Below are 15,657 nucleotides of genomic sequence, written 5' to 3' on the forward strand. Positions count from 1 at the left end.
TCAAATTGGATCTGGTCTCCAGGAGAAGAGCATCCTTTGGTTCAGTGATACTCAGAAACGTTCTTCCATAAGGGCCTCCCAGGACATGAAGTAGCTAGGAACTCTGTCCCATCAGTAAGTATTGAATGAAGATTAACAACATCAGATAAAGAAGTTACGTTGTTACCATAACGTTCCATCTGTGTTCTTCATCTTCTTTCATTCATTATTATGTCCCACCTACCTTCCCCCTCCAGAAGCTCCTGGAGGATTGGATTGGGTCCTAATTCTGCTTTAGGGTTTCTGCTCAGAAAAAGCCTCTGCTTTACTTATCATGGGCAAACTCAATCTGAGGTAACAGTAAGAAGGGCACTGTAGGTAAAAGTTTAGCTTGAGAGTTTTTTGGCTGGCACGAGCTTGTTATAAGGCCGACTCAGTTCCAAGGACGGAACCATCACCCATCAGTAATAAATGAATGAAGATGAACAATACAGATGGAGTGGTGTGGTAAGAACATAACTTCTTTTTACTCTTCCACATTCCTTAAAAGCACGCTCCACTAAATCCATGGTGACGTCCACAGTTTTTCAGTCAAGAATGCTGATGGATGATATATGTGTAGCAACAACTTTGGCTACTCCCCATACCTTTGCCACTCATTACAAGTTGGATCTGGTCTCCAGAGGCAGGACATCATTTGGTTCTGTGGTGCTGAGGAATATCCTTCCTTGAGTCCAGCTAGGGACTGTGTCCCAGTAGTTGAGAATAGAATGAAAACTGACAACATCAGATAAAGAAATTATGTGCTCATCATAATGTTTCATCTGTGTTGTTCATTTCATTTTCTTTCTTCCTCAATTCCCTTCCCACCAACACCCATCCTAAGACTTCTGGAGGAACGAGTGTTTGCAGGATCCCTGTATACTTGACTTTTATAGGACTTATAGATATGGCTTCTCCTCTAACCCCTTCCATCCTTTACTCTCTACTGAGCAGCAAACAACATCTGAGGTATTTGTGGGAGGTGCATTGTGGGTAAGGGAGAAGCTTGAGAGATTTGGTTACCATGAGCTTTAGGAAAGGCTGAGTCAGATCCGACCATTCTGATCTGAACCTATTGTTGAGGAAGAATGAAAATGGACAACACAGATGGAACATTTTGGTGAGTACATAACTTCTTTTTCCCAGGTACTCATTCTTACCCATTATACCTTGAATATTTGCCATCTACCTAAGGGAAAAATTTGTTGTGGAGTCTGCTTGGGGTATAAAAGTACCTGTGCAAACACTTCCAGGCAAAAATCCTAAATCTTGAAGATTTTGTTGCATGTTTTGGAGCCGTAGATGTGTCCTCCCAATTGTTTCCTTAAGAATTGCTTATGTAATCTTTCTTGTCATTCTTTTTTGATGGCCTCTGATCGATTCTTATAGTTGTCTTGCAGTATTTTATATACTCTACTAATTATCCATTTTTTTAAAAGCAGCTTCTGTTTTAGATTCAACTAAAAATTCACCCAACGCAAATCTTTCACTTAGGATTCCCCGTCCCTTTCTTTTTGCCTATACTCGGATAAGCAGTCTCCAGCTTGTAGTCCAAATGTCTTCTTGGCCTCTTCCCATTCTAAAGTCTTTCCATCTCTAAATATTTGATCCCAATACCTTGGTTCCTTTGCCAGCTTCCTCCAGTAAATTCCAGCCCCTTCTTGCCCATTTCTGTACCCCTAATTGCAGCCATCACTACAGCCCATCCAAAATCTGCTTGTTTTGGATCAACTTATCCCACTTGACTCTTACCCACTCCCCCCAGATAAAATCCTATAACCCTTTATTAATTACTATCCACAACTTTTCTGACTGACAAAAATATGCTTGATCTATGTCTAAAACTAAAGGGACTAAAAACATTTAACTGCTTGTATCTTGGTGTTATCTTTTTTTTTATTTCCTCCCACATATCCTTAGCTGCTGTAATAGAATCCTTTAACCTACACTCATAAGCACTTCATTTTACCATGTCCCCATAAATATAGGGACTGCTGAACCACATTAAAATACATTATTGAAAACCTCAAAGACCTCCAAAAGATAAAAGAGATAATCAAAAGCTCCAGAAAGTGTTCATGTTATCCCCCTTCCCCTTTCTGTCTTTCTGTAAGCCATCCTGGCACACAAAGGTGAAGATGGCTGTCATGTAAATAGAGAAGGAATGACAGTCATCTGCCAGTCTTGAGCGCATCAAACGTCACAGGTGGTAACCTTCTCAGGAGCAACAGAGCACTTATTGTTTCATAGGATTGCAGATGGGAGGTTGATTTGGCAAGTTTGCACTGACCTGAAAAAAAAACATAACAAAAGGCAGAAGTATTCAGATATCTTTTTACAGATCTCATGAAACAGTCCCAGCATATACTCTTCAGAAGGAGCCATAGAGACTGTCCCTCCTATAAAAAGAGGAAATTGGTCTTATGCCTGTCTTGTTCCATTAAAAAATGTGTGTGTGTGAGTACATGCATATTGACATGCATGTGGGGGATGAGCTAGTGTCTGTCCTATTCTCTGTCTCATCAACTTTTATCTAGCAGTGCTATATTTTGGCTGGTAACTCAGGAAGCCTCTTCCTGCTGCTGCTGCATTGGACCTGTATAGTGTTGCTGAATATTGACGTATGTCTGTTGGTCCATCATTTTCTGAAAGAATCACAAGAGTACTCTAATTCATTCTGGGTCTGCATAGTTTTCAACAGAGTATGCCGTTTGGTCCCAAAGAAAGGCTTGAAGATAATTTTCATAGCTTACATGCTTACATTCATGAGTACTGACCAGAGAAGATCCCAAGGACTTATCTAGTCCAATCTGCAATTGCACATAGCTATATGAATGTCTCCTGCCCACTCTGCAGCCCTCATGCCACCTTAGTCCCTCTGTAGATTTACAGTCCACAGTTCCAGTTATGTATTCATCCTAGAGTAGCTTTAGACTGGCTACTCTGTAATGTGTTTAATTAGTGACAATAAATCTATTTATGAACTTATTTAGCTGATGATGTCTTCACATTTCAAATATGAACAGATAAAGTGTGCATTCATTCATTTTTTAGTACTCATATATCCTGTTTGTGGTTGTGGGGGTCCTGAGTCTAACCTGGCACTCAACATAAGATGGAGGGAATACCATTCCATCACAGACAGATAGAAAAATTGGTATGAAATATGGTGACATTGATGGTGCACAGCTTGGCTGGCATCAGAAAAAGCTAGTGTCACAAATGTATGAAGACTGAATCCTGATGTCTTTGAACCAGGTTTATGATGCAGCTGTCAGGTGGCTGAAGTATGATGAGCCTAACCGCCAGCAGTACATGGTTGACATTCTTGCCAAAGTCCGATTTCCTCTCATATCCAAGAACTTCTTAAGTAAAACTGTTCAGTCTGAACCACTCATACAGGACAATCCTGAGTGTCTCAAGATGGTAATTAGTAAGTAGAAAGCTTTGTTATTTACTTTATTGTTTTGCAAGATGACATACTTTGCTGCCCACATACAGAATTTTGTAGTTATCTTAAAGAAACATGAAAATGTGCACACTAATGTAAATTATTATTTTATTTTCTTCATTTGTACTGAATAGTAATTCTTTTTGAAATGTAAGTTTTTTTTGTGGTGTACTACATCAGTGCATTTGAGCAGGTGTTGGCTTGAAGTCAGCACAAGTGGTATTCTGTTTCTTGTTTGACTTCTAATTTCTTTACAGATGAATAACAGTAAGGCTTCTTGCAGATTATATTTGAAAATCCATCTCGAACAATATTGTATTTATTCAGTTGGGCAGTAAATCATTACTTTTAAGGGCTTCTGTTCAGTAGCAAATGATCACGTCATCTGTGAGTTACTCCAAGTCCCATGATGATACATTCACTAAAATGTGGTGTCTGGAGTATAATTTCCATGTGCAAATTGTGTGTTGATTGATCCTACTTTCAAAATTCTTTGGCCAGAAATGCATTTGTCTTTACAAAATAAATTTAATTATTTTGTGACAGGAAGGTGAATATTTTCCTCAACATTTGGTTGCGCTATGTAAGAAAATACCATTTTTGTTCGTGGGTCTTGTTTCAGAGAAAGCATTCAACAGAGTAAGCTGGGATTTTATGAGTAGGATAATGTAAACAATTTGCATTCTCTGACACAGTAATAAGGTTAATTAGGAGGATATATGAAGGATTGGAGGTAAGAATTAAAGTGAGAGGGTGCCTCGCAGATAAGTTGTCTATGAACAGAGGAACCAGGCAGGGGTGTTTTCTTTCCAATTAGGTTTATATGTAGAGCCATTGGCAGAAGAAATAAGGGACAGTCAAGAAAAGTCACCTTTATTTGCAGATGATATTATTTTGCATTTGATAATCCAGAAAAGGACATGTTTGTGCTGTGGAACTTTGTGAGATAGTTTCACATCTTTTTGGGATATAAAATTAATGAAGATAAAAAAAGCCTATAACTGTAAATTATATACCCACACATGAACTGGTTCAGCAATACCCATGTTTATGGGGACACAGTAAGATGAAGTATTTAGGAGTATGGATTCAAAAGGCCTCTGTTATGGTAGTGGGATGAGACTAAACAAAAGACCAAGTAACTGGAAGCTCTTGTTTATGGATATGGATAGTAATATATAAGAAGTGAAAATGTTTTTAGCCCATTTAGTTTTGTATACAGGTCAGATGTAATTTTATCAACCAGAGGAGAAGTTGTGGGCAATAATAAAAAGTTAAAGGAGTCTGTCTAGGAGGGGAAGATGGCATTAGTTGAGTGGGATACGTTGAGCCTTCCAGTAGAAAAAGATGGCTTAGGATTATATGATTTGAAGGTATGTTTTAGAGGCTCATTTACATAATTCAAGAAGAGTATAATTCAAAGCTGAAAGGGATGATGATATAGCAGGGGAATTTCAAGAAATAAGGCGAGACTGGGATTTTGGATGCACACTCTTAAGGAGAATAGCAACAACCATTATTCATAAAGTTGCAGAAAGGATTCTGAGAACTATGCCAACATGAGAATAGAGAAAAGAGATTTTCTCAGTAGGAATGACTGCATGTAGGGGTACAGAAAGTAGGCAAGATGGGGCTGGAATTTAATGGAGAAAACTGACAAAGGAACCAAAGTATTGAGGTGCAAATTACTAGAGAGAAAAAGAAAATAGGGTGGAATGAGGTCAATAAGTTGTTTGAACTGCAGGTTAGAGACTTCCTTCCCTAGCAGTGATTGATATAACAGTATAAGCAAAGAGAAAAGGATAGCAGAGTCCTAAGTGAAAGACCTGCTGTATTATTGTTTTTAGTCAAATGTAGAACAGAGGCTACTATTAAAAAGGGATAACTAGTAGGGCATATAAAATATTGCATGATATATTTAAGATTAAGCAATCAGAAGAAGTAAGAAACTATTGAGAAGAGAGGCTGGTAAAATAATTTACGAGGGAGCAATGGGAGGACATATATATATATATATATATATATATATATATATATATATGTGTGTGTGTGTGTGTGTGTGTGTATATATATATATATATATATATATATATATATATATATATATATATATATATATATATATATATATAATATACCTTCCAAGTATGCAGCAAAGTCTAGAAGGTTTAGGATTTTTGCTTGGAAGTGTTTGTATATGTATGTCTATAACCCTAGCAGACGTCAAAGAATTCAGGTAGATAGCAAATATTGGAGATGTAATGGCGAAAAAAAGAGGTAACTAAGAACATGTTTTTAGGAGTGTATGAGTTAGCAGAGTTTAAAAATTTCATACAGAGTATTCTGAAATATTGGGGGAACAAATGACTGTAGACAGGGAAATGATTTATTTAAGCTGGGACATAGGATCTGAATTGCCTAGACAAAGCAATGTCTTCAGTTTAATTCTGTTAGCTGACAAAAAAGGGATTACCAGAAAATGGAAATCAAAATCTAAATCAACTGTATGTGGAATATTTTATATTGGAAAAAGGGTAAAGAACTGGAAAAGGGAAGGAGCAAAATACAGAGCTGCTCTATGTGTGGTGGCAACTATGCCAGAGAGTTCCACTGAATATGCCTACAGCTAAAAATTTGAAAATAAGTGTTATTTTGAACTTCTGTTGATGATTGTGATTGCATTTTATTAGTTTCCTATGGTATTTGCTGCACTTTAAATAAAAAAAATATATTGATCTACTGCTGGTTTAAGTACTTATTAAATTGTTCAAAAAAGTGTCACCAGTCGTAGAAATACTTTGTGGTAAAATCGTTTATTGTGAAGTGCTTTTCATCTGGTAGCTTCACCAGACTTCATCAGACAATCCTCTGTTACACTCATCACAGTTTAAATACACTCCCACTCAATCAATTAATTAATTAACAGTATCCAATTCTAATTATACACCTTAATAACCACTCTTACTGATTCCGTTTTAAAAAATTATACCTTATACTTTAAAATAGTACATAAATACATTCAAACAATACTATCCTATAAAAACACCTATACAAACATATATTAATTTTTTAAAAGGTTAAAAAATACATCAACAAACACATTTTATAGCTATTTTACACTAAGGAAATTACTAGCTACGGGTTATACTAACATACATTAATCCCCAAACAAGTCATTTAATTATTACAATAATACATACATCTAAACAAACATGCAGTTAAACACTAAAGCTTACCCTATATTCTATCTTTTAAGATTTCGTAATTTTAATATACTCGAGATGGACACTACTTTATTTAAACCAGGCCATCTACTAGCATCAAACTGCAATTGCCATATCACTTCATGTTTTTCTACTTAAAGGTTCATATATCCTCCCCTATCATCCCATTATTTGGTCAATAACCCTAAATTTAAAAATATGCCCTTGGTTGGGGGATACATGTCTTGCTAAAGCATTATCTAATTTCATTTTATTTATACTTAAAATATGTTCATAGGTTCTTTCTCTCATTTTTCTGTCTTTCCCACATAAAATGCTGGGCAAGACTGACACTGGGCCACATACACCACTGATTTACTATTACAATTGTATCTTCCCTCATTTTTATAAACTTTATTCCTTATTTTATAAGATGCTCCAGTCATCATATGCTTACACATACTGCAAGATTCACATTTGAACATTCCTGGTGTTTGTACAAATTTCTTCCTATCATATTCTACTAAATTTTTAAGTTTTTTTTTCCTTTTTTGAAAATAACTGCTGGTTTTACCCCTAGTCTAGTTAAAAAATCTTCATCTATCGTAAAAATTCTCTAATTCTTAACAATTATTTCTCTAATGAATTAAGCTTCACTATTAAATTGTGTAATGAAGCTTAATCCATAATTTTTAACTCCCAACATTCTCTTCTAGTAGTTTGACATTATTAGAAGTGGGCATCTCAATAGTTGTATTTATTAATCTAACCTTCATGTCACTCTGTATGTTATTGGTTCCTTCCCTCACTTGTTGGCATAATAAGGGAATGTACATCCCTTTACTCCGTTTTTCCTGTACTTCTAGCACAATGTTCTGAACAAATTCATCTGGATACCCCCTATTAATAAACATTTGTCTTAATACTTCACATTCATCTTTAAAGTGCCCATCAAGTGATACCATCCTGGCAGCCCGTACTAGTTGGCCCTTTACTACTGATCTTTTCTGGTGTACTGGATGGAAACTAGTGAAATGTAAAATAGTAGTCGAATAGGTCTTCTTCCGATGAATTTTAGCTATGTAACAACATAAACTCTCATCTTTCACTAACAGTGCATCTAAATAAGTAATACTGCTATCTCCAAAAGAGCTCATAAATTTCAAAAAATTTGTACTCATATTAAATGTCTGTACCAATTCATCAGCTGCTAGGATGTCGCCCTTAAATAGCATGAACACATCATCCAAAAATTGGGTATAAAAGTGAATGGTCTTCATCAGTTCATTGTTATTAAGTACATAATGAACTTCCCAGTGGGCCATCATCAAATTGGCAACACTGGCCCCACACGGTGAACCCATTGCTACACCCACTTCTTATAAATTGTAGTCACCTTCAAAAGTTATGTAATTTTTACTTAGAATTAAATCCAATAATTACCCAGATCTCGTTTGCCGCTTCAGCTGCGAGGTGTCGTTTCTACTGGCTCAGGCTTGTATAAGTTGTAATTTTATCTGTTTTTGTCAGATTAGTACTTTTCAGGGAGTTTATTGTTATTTTTGTTGTAGTCTGTAACTCGTGGGGTTAAGTTCAGGTTTTTTGTGTAGTCCTTCCCTTAGAACTCTTTTAATTTAGAGAGTTCTCCCCCACCCTTATCCCTTCTTGTAGGTTAGCGGTTAGTTTAGGCTTTTCCTTATATCTGTGTTAGGTAGCCGTTTAAGTTAGAGGCTTCCTAGTTTAAAAAAGAAAAAATAAGCTTATTCTGAGGGGTCTTCGTAAGCCCCAGGATTCACTGGCCAAGGCTCAGCCTGTGAAATCTCCTAAACCAACCAAATCATCTGCTCCCAGCTCGGAGCCGTCATTGGTCCAAACCTTACCTACTACTTCAGTTCCGGCCGGAACCGAGGAGACTATCTCCCCGTCGGCTCCACTTGTACCTTCGGAGCCGTCGCGGAGCCAAAAGAGGCCGAGGTCCCCTTCTTTAGAGTCCATTCATTAGGCTCTTCGGTCTCCCCTACTGCAGAGTGACTGCAGTCACAGATCTTCCCACTCCTCTCGGTCCTCTAGGCTCTCGGATCACAACGTGGAGAGAGTGGTCAGTAGGTTGTTGAATTCGCAGGCACTTGCCAAGATGTTGTCCAGCCCTCCTCAACAGGAGTCTGCTCCATCCACTTCTATCGATATTCCTCCTCTGACTCCATTGCGCTCAGAGCCGGAGTTTGTTGGGGTTCGAGTTGTGGAATCGTCGGCTCCGATAACTATTTCTCCTTCGGTTCTTTCGTCGGCTCCAATCCCCTCGATGGTACGTTCCATCGAGGGATCTGGGTGCCGAGACTCCCTCGTCGGCTCCGAGGGGGCAAGTGGCATCCGGCCCTTGTCCGACCCCGTTCTCCCTCTCGGAGCGTCGGCGCAGGTGAGCTCTGCTCCTACATCGGCCACAGAGCCGTCTCCCTCGGTGCGGAGGAGAATTCCGATTTCCTCGGAACCGGAGCCTTCTCTGCATCGTGGCAGAGACGCCTTCAATGTCATGAGGAGTGTGCTGGCCTCTGAGTCAGCTCCACGTTCGACCCCACCTGCTCCGTCCCCTGTTGTGCCTGCGTCAACCTCTCCCCCTCCTCCAGACCCCAAGCGTGGGGAACCGGTGCTCCAGGGCACCCCATTGGGTGTTTCCTCTTCTTCCGAGGCCTCCTGTGATCACTCAGAGGAGCCCCCTCGGAAGAAGAAGTGCAAGAGGAAGTACATTGACTCCCCTGAGTCTGTCACTTCAGATACAGATTTGGATGAATCGGTAGGGTCCCCGAGATCCCCCTCTGAAGATGTTTCCTTTTCGGACATCCTAGAAATGCTTAAGCAGAGGGGTAACTGGAATTCTCTAGCCCCTACCAAGGACGAATCTGTATTCCTGGATGAGTTTGGTTCCCGACCTTCCACCTCCTGGGTTTATCCACTTTTCGATCCACTCATGTCAGTAGTGGCTCGAAGGGCTTGGTCAGTCCCAGATACAGTGGAACCAACCCCGAGGAGACCCGGCAAGTTTATCACTGCACCCCTGGATAAGCAGTTCCTTACTAAGGGTGTTCCTGTGGATGCCATGGTGGTAGCAACAGCCACTAAGAAGGAGTTGGCGGAAACCTCTTCGTCTGTCCATACTCCTAACAAGGAGTCCAGAACCATGGATAGATACGGGAAGCGGATGTTTGCTTCAGCGACTTTTTCCATGAGGTCACTAAATTACTTATGCCATTTTACCCGGCTTTAGAGGGATCTCCTGAAAGAGCTCGGAGATACCCTTCAGGATCCATCAGCTGAAGGGGCTCAAGCTAAAGTGGCCTCTCAGCTGGCGACCCTTAATTCTGTAGTCAACTCCTCCATGAGGCTCATTTCCTATGTAGCCGATGGTGTGAGTAGAACCGCAGGTACAGGCGTGGCCCTTAGGAGTCACGCATTAATGCGGCTGTGTAATTTTGCGGAATCCTTTAGAGCGTTGTTCACCAACACTCCCTTTGATGGTTCCTTTCTCTTTGGACCACAAGTGAAAGACACTCTGACTAGGTCTGAGCAGGAAGGCAAGACTCTCTCTGCCGTAGGAGTCTGTTTTTTCACTCCTTCCAGACCATATCCCAAGGGTCAGAAGAGTGGAAAAATGTGGTTTCGGAAATCCCAGGGAGCCTCGCCTGACACATGTAGTAATTTTTCCTCCAGGGGCAAAGTAGGAAACAACAACAGATGCCACCCTCGTGGCAGAGGGGGGGGTAAGCAGAACCAGGGCAGCAGAGAATCCTTCTCTGAGAAGCCCTTCCAACATCCCTGAAGGGTTGCCCAGCTGCCCGCCTATGGAGGCAGTCAGGGGAAGACTTTCACTGTACCCAAAAGCCTGGCAAAACCTAACACAAGACAAATGGGTACACTCAGTCATATCCGGAGGTTACAGAATTCCCTTCTTTCAACCCCCTTTACTGTCAAGCAAGTCCCTTCCAGATGTTCCACCCAATCTGAGGGACCAAGCAGTCATAGAAATTTCAAAACTGCTAGAAAAAAAAGAGTCATCCAGGAAGTCCTGGCAGACCAACACAGATCCGGAACTTACTCAAGGTTCTTTTTGGTACCAAAAAAGACGGGACTGGAGACTGATTTTGGATCTCAGCAGACTAAACAAGTCTGTTCAAAGAACAAAGTTTTGGATGGTCACACTACAGTTCATTCTACCCTTTGTGGGTCAGGACAATTGGATGTGCTCCATAGATCTCCAGGATGCGTACTATCACATCAGAATGGGCAGGCGCTCCAGGAGGTTCCTTCGCTTTCGGCTGGGAGCCAGTCATTACCAGTTCAGAACTCTGCCCTTTGGTCTCACCACAGCCCCCAGGGTGTTCACCAAATATATGGCAGTGGTCACAGCTCACCTGAGGCGTCGAGGATTCCAGGTGTTTCCATATCTAGACGACTGGCTCCTTACTGCTACTACCAGGCATCAACTCCTTCAAGCCAGGGACTATACAATTTCAATTTGCTCCCAGCTAGGCATTACTATAAATTTAGAAAAATCTGCCTTGTTGCCCTGTCAATCTATTACTTTTATAGGAGCAGACTTAGATACAAGGAGTATGTCCATAAGGCTACCACCAGACAGGGCGTCCACAATTCACCATCAAGCTCAAATCCTCATGCAGTGCAAAAGGGTACAAGTCAGGTACATCCTTCAAACTCTGGGTTCTATGGCAGCGGCAATTCTTCTGATACCTCTGGCCTGCTTTCACATGAGAATCCTTCAGTGGCTTCTATTCGCACAGTGGTCCTTTCAACAGCTCCCCATGTCTCACATGGTTATGATTACAGAAACATGCAAAAGGCACCTTTCCTGGTGGATGGTCTCCCCACTAGTGTCTCAGGGCAGACCATTCATCCAGCTGCCACAGTGACCACGGATGCCTCACTGATAAGGTGGTGGGGGGGCATTATCAGGGCAGGACAGTCCAAGGCACTTGGCAGCCTCACGGGTACCATCTGCACATAAACGTCTTAGAAATGAGAGCCGTGCTCCTAGTGTTGCAAGCTCTTAAGGACTCTCTCCCTTCTGGGACCATTGCAGTTCAAATGGACAACATGTCAGTGGTGTGGTACATCAACAAGCAAGGCGGAACTAGGTCCTACCCCCTATGTCGAGAAGCCCTCAGACTCTGGCAGTGGGCAATCTCCCAACGATTTCTGATTGTGACGCACATCCCTGGGAGGTCCAACGTCATTGCGGACAGGCTCAGCAGAGCTATTCTCATGCCTCACGAGTGGTCCCTGAATCAGGTAGTTGCGGATCTGATCTTCCGCAAGTGAGGACAGCCTTGCTGAGATCTTTTTGCCACCCCCTTCAGCAGCAAATGCAACAACTACTTCTCCCTTCTTCCGCTTCCTGGTCACTCTCCCAGAGATGCTGTAGTCCACGATTGGCCTCAGGGACTTCTTTATGCCTTCCCTCCGTTTCCTCTCATACCCAAAGTCATACAGAAAGCTATTCTGTTGGGTTGCAAAATGATCCTCATTGCCCCCTACTGGCCTCGACAGATATGGTTCCCGTTCCTGCATCGTTACCTTCTCGAGCAGCCCTGGACTCTGTATCCTATTCCAGATCTGTTCATTCATCAGTCAGGAGAGCTGCATCAATCCCTCCAAACACTCCAGCTTACAGCTTGGTTGATCCACTTCCAACCCTAGCCAGGCTTCCCAGCATTTCCCCAGCCATTCGTGAGATTATTGTCTCCTCTCACAAGTCCGCTACCAGGAAGACTTATGCTAGCAAATGGAAATGCTTCTTTTGTTGGGCAGAGACTAGGAACATAGATCCCTTTTCAGACCCAGTTCACGAAATCTTGGAGTTCCTAGCAGAACCTTTTCATTCTGGGTCCGCTTCTGCTACAATCAGGGTTCAACTGGCGGCCATCTCTAACTTTCATGTTGGGTTTTCAAATGTAAATATTATGTCTCATAAGCTGTGTAAAGTTTTCTCAGAGGGGCCCCTCTCCTTAGGGCCCCAGTGAGAGATCCCCCTCCTGCTTGGGACCTTAATTTGGTACTAACCTCCTTGATTATGCCCCTTTTTGAACCGACAGCATCCTGCTCCATTAAGTTTCTATCTTGGACAACTCTCTTTCTGGTAGCTATTACTTCAGCCAGACGTGTCTCTGAAATTCAGGCACTAAATGTTCGTCTTCCGTACTTAGTTTTTCATAAGGGCAGGGTTGCTCTCAGGACTAATCCCTCCTTCCTTCCGAAAGTCTGCTCAGAAAATAATCTAAACCAATTTATAGACCTCCCTGTGTTTTTCCCTAACCACACCAACAAGGCAGAATACAAATTACACCAATTGGATGTTCATAGACATTTTTACCTGCATAGAACAAAGGATATAAGAAAGTCGGACCAACTTTTTCTTTCCTATGCTAGGGGCAAACAAGGTCTCCCAGTTTCCAAAGTGACCTTATCCAGGTGGTTGTCTCGCATCATTACCTTCATCTATCAACTAAGAAACAAAGAGTTGTCTGTCAAACCGAAAGGCCATTCTACTAGGGCATTGGCCACCTCTAGCCTTCCAGTCTAGGTTGCCCATGGACTCTATCTGTGCCACTGCTACTGGGGCAAATCCTCATACCTTTATTTCTCATTACAAGTTGGATTTGGTCTGCAGGAGTAGAACTAACTTTGGTTCTAAAGAGTCTGTTCCAATGAGCCGACCAGGATCGTAGGTGCTAGGGACGCTGTCCCAACAAGCAAGAAACAAAGGCGAGATAGACAACTTAACATAAAGAAGTTATGTACCTACCATAACATTCCATGTTAGTTGTCTTCATCTCGCCTTCTTTCTTGCGCCCCCCCCTCCATCCCCCTGTCCTATTGGACTGAGAGGAGTTCAGATTTCACTGGCCAAGTGTTCTCTGGGTGGTTTCTTCTACTGACTTAGAGAATATGACAGGTGTGCTCAATTTTATGCTTGGAAGGGTTCATTAGATAGCTATAGCTAGTTAGCTATTTCAAATGAGATCTGGATAAGCTAGCACTGGGCATCATGGGATAAGGGGTAGCCTCGAGCCAGTAAACAGCTTTCGAGCTATTGAAGATGGCAGAGTCGGAGCCGAGGATTGGCTCTGATCCCAACAAGCAAGAAAGAAGGCGAGATGAAGACAATGAACATGGAACATTATGGTAGGTACATAACTTCTTTTTCTGCACACTTACTAGGGGCTCAAGTATCCTGCACATAGTACTCACTAACTTGGGGCAGCATTGCACACCCCTCCCCGTAATGTCCTCTTTGGTAAGATCGGACAACAAAATGGTCCCCTTTGAAATAAATGCAAGGCCGGATACCCCATAAAGCTCAAAAATGCTAAAGAATTTCTCCAAGACAAATTATCTCATACTAAGTGATGGCAGAAGAAATTTCAAAGCGACTCCTAACCCAGAAAACACAGAATTCTGTGCAGAGGTGCACACCAATGCTCTATATAGCCACTTAAGCAGTTGTATAGAATTGGCATTACTAGACTCGGATTAAACCCAGGCCTTGCCAGAAAAACAAGGCACTCTGGTATAAACTGGAGGTATAAGCAGGCTGTACAACAAAAGAAAGAAACTAGTGTACAAAAATAAGTGTGAATAGGCTCAGTAGAAGAAGAAATGCCTTACTAGTCTAAACAGACTAATCAGAGATCTCGCTGAGTTCTCAGAAGCAAATTATGAAGCAAAAATAGCCTCCCTAGCCAAGGAAAATCAATAAATATTGTTTAACTACTTCTGAAATTTTAAGGGGAATACCCAGCTATGGTGCTGCGGTAGTGTTGTCACCTCACAGTAAGATGCTGTCCGGTTCGATTCTCAGCTAAGAGCGTCTTCTGCGTGGAGACATGCGTGAATGGGCATACCTTCGTTGAAGGTTGTGCATCAGGCCTGGCAAGCCAGTACGTAAAAATCAACTGCCAATCATTAGCGGACCAGAGTTCCGCTGTGGTGACCCCTAACCGGAAAAAGCCGAAAGACACAAACAAACAAACCCAGCTATGTGCACAGCTGGTTGGGGATGGCACCACTCATACTCAACCAATGGAAATAGCCTTCCTGCTAGCTGACAGATTTGGATCAAACTTCACCCCCTGTCCTCACCAGTTGCCCCCCCCAAAAAAAAAAATATATACCTGCCACCATTCCTCAGCCTATTATCTCAAGAGAGCAGTTTATCTCTGCGCCCTCTAAGGCTAAAAGCATGGCATCAGTGGGCCCTGACAACATCTCAGGTTGCCTTTTAAATAACTTGAAACATGACCTAGCAGACCACTTGGACCCCTATTTAACCATAGCCTCCAGAATGGAGGACAGCAACAGTCATTCCTCTGTACAAGGTGGGACCATCAACAGACCCAGGGAATTATAGACCCATAAGCCTGACTAGCCTCATCTGTAAGGCCAAGGAAAGAATCATCATGGGCCTTATCAACAAGGACGTAGGTTATCTCCAGCCTCTGGACCCAACCCAGTTATGATCCATTAAGTGTCGATCATGTCTATTAAATCTATACTGCACAAGGGTCACTTGTTCCAGGGATCTTAACCTAGCCTCTGACATAAATAAATTATGTTGGAGAGATAGATATGTCTTTCAGAAATGACTCCTTCTGTGGAACAAGCTTCCCATTCACATGAAGCAAAGCCCTTCCCTGACCCTCTTCAAGTCCAGCCTAGATCAATGGATGGGTAATCGTAAATTTACTCTTGGGGTAGTATCTGTCTCTCATGAACAGAGGTAGTCTGTTTTTGATACCATAGCATAGGCTTATAACCTCTGTGAACTTCATTCACCTAGCTATTGAAAACTGGGAAAAATGAGTTAAATATGGCTAGGCTTGTAAGGGCTCTTGGCGTGCTAATCTCCTATGAACATAGAAATAAGTGAAATCTGTGGGAACAATGCATGCAGAATAATGTTCAGGAAGAAGA

At 41.7% G+C, this 15,657-nt stretch overlaps 1 protein-coding gene across 1 annotated transcript in view; it reads left to right on the top strand.

Moving 5' to 3' along the window:
• Window positions 1-15,657, top strand: part of KLHL7 (kelch like family member 7) — a 1,243,755-nt gene that overhangs the window by 768,344 nt on the left and 459,754 nt on the right. The window contains exon 6 of the mRNA XM_044064614.1: window positions 3,280-3,454. Within this exon, the coding sequence (XP_043920549.1) occupies window positions 3,280-3,454 (175 nt within the window). The remainder of the gene's footprint in view (window positions 1-3,279; window positions 3,455-15,657) is intronic.

The sequence above is a fragment of the Protopterus annectens genome, chromosome 3.part0, assembly GCF_019279795.1.
Source record: "Protopterus annectens isolate FY-2018-M chromosome 3.part0, PAN1.0, whole genome shotgun sequence".
NCBI classification, from domain to species: Eukaryota; Metazoa; Chordata; order Ceratodontiformes; family Protopteridae; genus Protopterus; species Protopterus annectens.